Genomic DNA, 6,620 nt, shown 5'->3' with positions numbered 1-6,620 from the left:
CTGACATCAAATATAGTGAAAGCAGGGGTTATACTGTGGGGGAGGGACATACAAAGCAACAAAGAGATAATCTTATAAATGCGTTAGAAACACATGTATGAAAGAAAAAACATTAAAATACATATCTAAGGGTTTGTGGAGTACTTCTTGCATCTGCTAACCTTGTACATTATATCATCTAGGGGCAGCACTGTACGTGTACAACAATGCGGTTTTCACCCCAGAGGACTGGCATGGCATCCAGGAGATAGCAAGAAGCAGGAAAAAGGACGACCCCTTGAAGGTTGGAAGATTTGGAATTGGGTTTAATTCTGTCTACCACATAACAGGTGGAGTATTTGCCTTTTCAGTTTTTGATAATGGAAAATATTTTTGCCTATATTCTATCTTTGGTTTGGCTAACCTCAGAGATGAGACTGTTTTAAAGGAATCTTTCCCATATTCTTCTGACAGTGGCACTAAGTGCTCAGTGAAATACCAGTGTCTAGAAATCTCTAAAATTACTATGGTAACCATATCCGAGTATTACTTTATTATGTTAAACTAAAAATGAGCTCAAGGAGAAGCTTCTGTGAAGGTTACTGTGAACTAGTGCAATCAATGTAAGATATTTTTGTTTTATATGTTTACAAATGTAGCTTTTGAAATACACAAACTTGTTACTATGAGAAATTGTAAATCTTCCTGAGTCAAACTGCATTTTACAGGTTTTCTTGGACATATTTATAAATATCAGAAAGTTAAAGAGAAAAGTGTATTAAGAAAATGATTTTTGAAGTGGTCCTGGGATCTACATTTTCCTTAAACATTTTACTCTTGTTAGACTTTTGAGTATTTTATAGATTACATTGAAATAATGTTTTGAGTTAGAAAGAACACCAGATTTCTAGTTTATAGATAACATAGGAAATACTTGAAGCTCTTGGTGTAGGTATCTCTCAGGGTACATGGTTATTCTTAGCACACAACTCTTAGCACTTACTACAGATGAACCATAGAAATTCTTTTTGAAATTAGTTGTTTTTATGGTATTTTTAAACTGTATTGCAGGAGAAGGAGAGAGTGAGTAGGCAGGGAAGGTGATGACATCATCTAGGAAGGAAGACTAATTTTTCCAAACTAGGATATGTTTGAGGGTAAGAAAGGATGTCATCTCCCTTGGCTTAAATAGGATTTCCCTGGTGAGTGGGAAGCAGGGTCATCCTAACTATAGCTGAATTTAGTAAGCTTATTACATTTACATTGATATTGACATAGTAAGTAATATTTGTGTTATATTTTAATTGTATTAACTAGAAATCGTATATTAAAGTATAGCTAAACATCTGTATTGGTCTATTTGTAGGTTAGCCCTCAGGTCTGTAACATATGGCTTTTAAATGTGAGAAGGCACAGGTGTGAATTGTACATGTATGGAGAGTGTTATGCAGAAGTGACCTTGATGTTAAAACTAGGCTCTTGCCCCACATCTGCATCCCACTCTGGACTTGCTCCCAACTTGTCAGTGGTTACATGTGTGTGAAGCATCAGCTGGAGATCTTCTGTAACTGAAGGATTTGAAAAGCTCATAGGTCATGCTTTTATAGTTCAGGACTTTCCCTGACTTGCTTTTAGTCATGTCATAGGAATAGGCACAAGTGTACCCTAGACTTCACTGCTGATGGCTTTGGCCAGGGGGCTGGTGGACACATGATTGATCAGGAGTTCTTGATGCTGACAGTGGAATCTGCAGTTGACCATCACCAATAAGAAGAGTTGATTTTACTGGGGTTACATCTCATGTGAGGATTTGGAGTTAAAGTGTGTATTTGAGGAACACATATTAGCATTATCCTGAGGAAGTCCTCTCAGAGGTATACCAAGCACTTGGAAGTGTGTACTGAATGAATATTACCCTGTCTTGTATGGGAAACAAGTGAAGCATCTGGTATAAACTCTAGGCCAAAACTGTATATCTTTAAGTCTGATAATGGGGCTCATTGTGGTGAGATTGGCACAGTGAGGGTAGTGCTTTGAGCTCATTAACCTGCGCTTACTAACCTGCAATATGGTAGATGACCACCTGCATTGCCTTTCTCTTGTCATGGTGTTTAATTTGGAGCATAGGGTGCAACTTTCTTCCGTTTCATTGGGTTCATGTGGTTGGAGGGGCTGAGTATAAATATCCAGATTCTCCTTCCACTTTCTGCTTCATGGGTATTTGAAGATACATCCTAGGTTTGCACAGTAATCATGGATGTTTCTGTGTCTGGCACTTACAGGATAGAATTATAGCGTCATTATTTCTCATGTCTGGAGCCTGAATGATGTTTGTTTTTGAGTTGTTTTATGACTCATACTTGTTTCATAGGTGATATTTTGATGGTGGTTATAATGTCATATCTCTGTGATTCCAATGTATGTTCTGTTTCTGAGTTGATGGTGACTTTCTCTTTGCAGATGTCCCGTGCATCTTCAGTGGTGACCAGATTGGGATGTTAGACCCTCATCAAACACTTTTTGGCCCACACGAATCTGGCCAATGTTGGAATCTGAAAGATGACAGCAAAGAAATTAGTGCACTTTCAGACCAATTTGCCCCCTTCATTGGTATTTTTGGAAGCACCAAGGAAACGTTTATAAATGGCACTTTTCCAGGAACATTTTTCCGCTTCCCTCTTCGCTTGCAACCTTCTCAACTGAGTAACAATCTTTACAATAAACAGAAGGTTCTCGAGCTCTTTGAATCTTTCCGGGCAGATGCAGACACTGTGCTGCTTTTCTTAAAGAGTGTACAGGAAGTCTCTTTACATGTCCGAGAGGCAGATGGGACAGAGAAACTGATATTTAGAGTGACTGCAAGTGAGAATAAGGGCATGAAACTTGAACGGCCGAATTCCATCAAGATTCTGGAAACTGCTATAAGTAATTACTGTAAAAAGATCCCAAGCAATAGCATCACCTGTGTGACATATCATATAAACATTGTTTTAGAGGATGAGAGTACAAAGGATGCTCAGAAGACATCTTGGTTGGTATGTAACAGTGTGGGTGGGCGGGGGATCAGTGGTCAGCTGGACACTCTAGCTGATGAACTGAAGTTTGTCCCCATCATAGGAATAGCCATGTGTTTATCAGGCCACGAAGAAGAAAGAGGAGCAGTAGCTGATTTCTCAGGAAAAGCATTTTGTTTTCTTCCTTTACCTCCTGGCGAAGAGAGCAGAACGGGACTCCCAGTTCACATCAGTGGCTTCTTTGGCTTGACTGACAACCGTCGGAGCATCAAGTGGAGAGAGCTGGACCAGTGGAGAGATCCTGCTGCTTTCTGGAATGAACTTCTGGTCGTGAATGTTGTCCCCAAAGCTTATGCCACTCTGATCTTAGATTCCATAAACCGCCTACAGGCAGAAAAAAGTACTGACTTCCCTTTGTCAGTTGATGTCATCTATAAGCTTTGGCCTGAGGCCAGCAAAGTCAAAGTGCACTGGCAGCCAGTGTTGGGGCCCCTGTTCAGTGAGCTGTTCCAGAATGCTGTGATTTACTCAGTTAGCAATGATTGGGTCAAGTTGGAGCAGGTGTGCTTCACAGAACTTGATGAGAGCTTGGCATATACAAAATCTGTACTCAACTACCTCCAGAGTTCAGGGAAGCAGATTGCCAAGGTACCAGTGAATCTGGCCACTGCTGTGGAGCTCAGTGCTGCTGCCTCCTCCAGCGGGACACCCGTGAGGAAGGTGACGCCTACGTGGGTGCGACAGGTGCTGAGGAAGTGTGCGCACTTGGGCAGTGCTGAAGAAAAGCTCCACCTTCTAGAATTTGTGCTTTCTGACCAAGCCTACAGTGAGCTGCTTGGGCTAGAACTGCTCCCTTTACAAAATGGAAATTTTGTCCCCTTCTCCTCATCTGTATCAGATCAAGATGTTATTTATATTACCTCACAAGAATATCCAAGGTAGAGATCACACTTCTAAAATGTTGGCTTGCTAGTCGGAGCCCCCTGGCCTGCCCATAGCTTTTCTTTACTGCACAATTAACCACTTATCTGTCTTGATTTTATGGCTAGAAGACTTTGATGAAATACTTCATTAGGATATTAAAGCATGTATTTTGTATTTTTGTTGTTGTTGGGTATTGGTGGTAGTCGTGGGGCTTGAACTCTGGGCCCTGGCTCTGTCCCTGAGCTCTTCAGCTCAAGGCTAGTGTTCTACCACTTGAACAATAGCGCCACTTCCAGTTTTCTAGTGGTTTTTTGGAAGTAAGAGTCTCACGGACTTTCCTGTCCAGGCTGGCTTTGAACTCTGATCCTCAGATCTCAGCTTCCCGAGTAGCTGGGATTATAGGTGTAAGTCACCGGTGCCAGGCTCATTTTGTATTTTTAAAGGCAAAAGCGTTCCATCATTTGTCAGGTAACATTTTCTAAGATCATGGTGGCATATGTTTGTGGTCTCAGAGACGCAGGTGGCTGAGGCAAGAGAATCAATTGAGTCTGGGAATCCCTGGTCATTCTGGGAAATAAAATAAGAGAATCATCGGGGTAGTTATTTTTCTTGGAAATTTCAGTAGCAGCACTGAAAGTAATGATTATAGAATGCTAATAGCTGTCTACAATTAGTAATGATTTATCTTGATAAGACAAAATTGTATATTAAGTAGCTTTTTGAGATGGAGCCTCTTTGGTTCCCTGTGAAACCCAGGCTGACTCTGAACTTTCAGTCCTTTTGCCTTAACCTCCCAAGTGCCAGGATTACAGCTGATATCACCATGCCTAGATTGATTAAGTAGTTCTTTATAGCTAAGAGTGTGCGTTGACATTTCAGGAAATGAAATTAATGGTATCCTAAGGTGTTTAGAATATTTCTGAATTTATATGGGACAGCAAAGGCTAGAAATACTTGGTCAAAAAGAATTATAGTTTGATTTGATGTCTACACTAAATTTATATAAAATAAAATGGTAGGTATAGCTGGTTTGAAATTACATAGTAAACTTTTTCTCACCTTCTAGGTCCCTTTTTCCAGGTCTTGAAGGAAGACTTATTTTGGATAACTTGAAGCCTCACCTTCTAGCTGCTTTAAAGGAAGCTGCCCAAACTCGAGGTATTTTGGTCTTTCAGTATTTTTTTTAAGGTGAACTCTTTACAAGTATGTAAATAAGTTTTGTAAGACTACATTTGAGAATTCATTTTATAATTGTAAGTCATTAACTTAATATTTTCAGAACCCTGGAATTGTAATAATTTTAGGATTTTTCATGTACCCTTCTAGTATCTAAAAAGTCTGGAAGTGATGTACTTAAGGATGTCTAGAGAGACACTTACAGAACTCTCATTTTCATATGTACCTGCCTTGCATTGTTTCTAGTGCTTCCTTGTTTTTCACCATTTGAACCTCTAGTCCTCAGACCTTGCAGCGTGGGTGGTAATGAGGACAGCCCTAGCTGTTATGTATCACAGAGCAGCAGAGAAAGATTAAGTTCCTGATGCTCAGTGGCATACCTGGAAATCAGGTCCTGGTCCTCCCCGCTGCCCTCATCACTTCTCCTGCGTGACTTTGTGTAGTTATGTCGGGTAGTTATGACAGGATCCCCTTTCAAGAGACATGGACTGACAAAGTAGACCCCAACACAGCATCAAGAGGGTTCTTAGGAATGCCCTGGATTTCTATAATGAGCTATTTTTAGGAAAAGAGTAACATGAGGGCAAACATCTGAAGGACTACTTTAATGAACAACATCACACCTTTAGCAAGCACCCTTTCCTTATAAAACTGTTGTCTGTGACTTTTTCTACGTAAGATGTTAGCCTGAAAATTGTGGATTTATTCCACTGGTGACCATTGCAAAGCATTTTCTTTGTGATGTGTCTTGTTTAGCATGTGCTCTTTTGTTTTCAAAGACAACTTGGAAGTAACTGTACATCTCTAGTCACTAAAATATACATGAAAGGATTTGGGATGTGGCAGGCAGGTGAGATTGGAGTTAAAGTGAGATTAAAAGGAAATGAGTTCATAAATGGCTTCCTGTCACAAAGATCTGTAATTGAAATAGTCAACACATTTAATTGTGAGCTGTCACCTTTATGCTAGTTTTTCTTTGAGTCTCAGCATGGGTTCCTGTGACCCTGCTGCTCTTTACTGCAGTATTTCAGAGCTTTCCTTTCTTCCCTCCTCCTTCTCTCCTTTTCTTCCTCTTTGACAATGTGTGAAATACAAAGTGGCGTGCATCATGGATATAGGCTTAGGTGAAACTGTGCAAACCGAACACCCACTTGTAGCCTAGAGCAGAAAGCAGAAAGCCATCAGCCCCAGGGCTCTTTTGTCATTGCCACCACTGAAGGAACTGTGGCCTGTGGCCCTAGCTTTGATAGAGATGAACCTCACTAGTGGTTGTCCCTAGAAAGGACCCATGCAGTATATACTTTAATTTCCCCCTCCAAGAATAAGATTGATCAGATCTTCACATGTAGAAGCAGGCACTCTTTAGTGAGATTGTTGTGCCCTACAGAATGGGTTAACTTTTGAGGCTTTCTTTTTTTTTTTTTTCTGGGTCTGGTCATGGGGCCTGAACTCTGGGCCTGGGCACTGTCCCTCAGCTCTTCAGCTCAAGGCTAGCGCTCTACCACTTGAGCCACAGCGCCACTTCCG

General features: G+C 40.8%; 1 protein-coding gene across 2 annotated transcripts in view; it reads left to right on the top strand.

The window, feature by feature from the left end:
- The window catches only part of Sacs (sacsin molecular chaperone), a 57,897-nt gene that overhangs the window by 26,284 nt on the left and 24,993 nt on the right, over positions 1-6,620 (top strand). For both annotated transcript variants that reach the window (XM_013010923.1, XM_013010932.1), the window contains 3 exons: positions 183-329; positions 2,440-3,931; positions 4,984-5,075. In XM_013010923.1, coding sequence (XP_012866377.1) covers positions 183-329; positions 2,440-3,931; positions 4,984-5,075 — 1,731 coding nt within the window. The remainder of the gene's footprint in view (positions 1-182; positions 330-2,439; positions 3,932-4,983; positions 5,076-6,620) is intronic.

The sequence above is a fragment of the Dipodomys ordii genome, unplaced genomic scaffold, assembly GCF_000151885.1.
Source record: "Dipodomys ordii isolate 6190 unplaced genomic scaffold, Dord_2.0 Scaffold1, whole genome shotgun sequence".
Classification (NCBI taxonomy): domain Eukaryota; kingdom Metazoa; phylum Chordata; class Mammalia; order Rodentia; family Heteromyidae; genus Dipodomys; species Dipodomys ordii.
The sequence above is the reverse complement of the archived record's forward strand: the minus strand, read 5'-3'. Positions and strand labels throughout refer to the sequence as shown.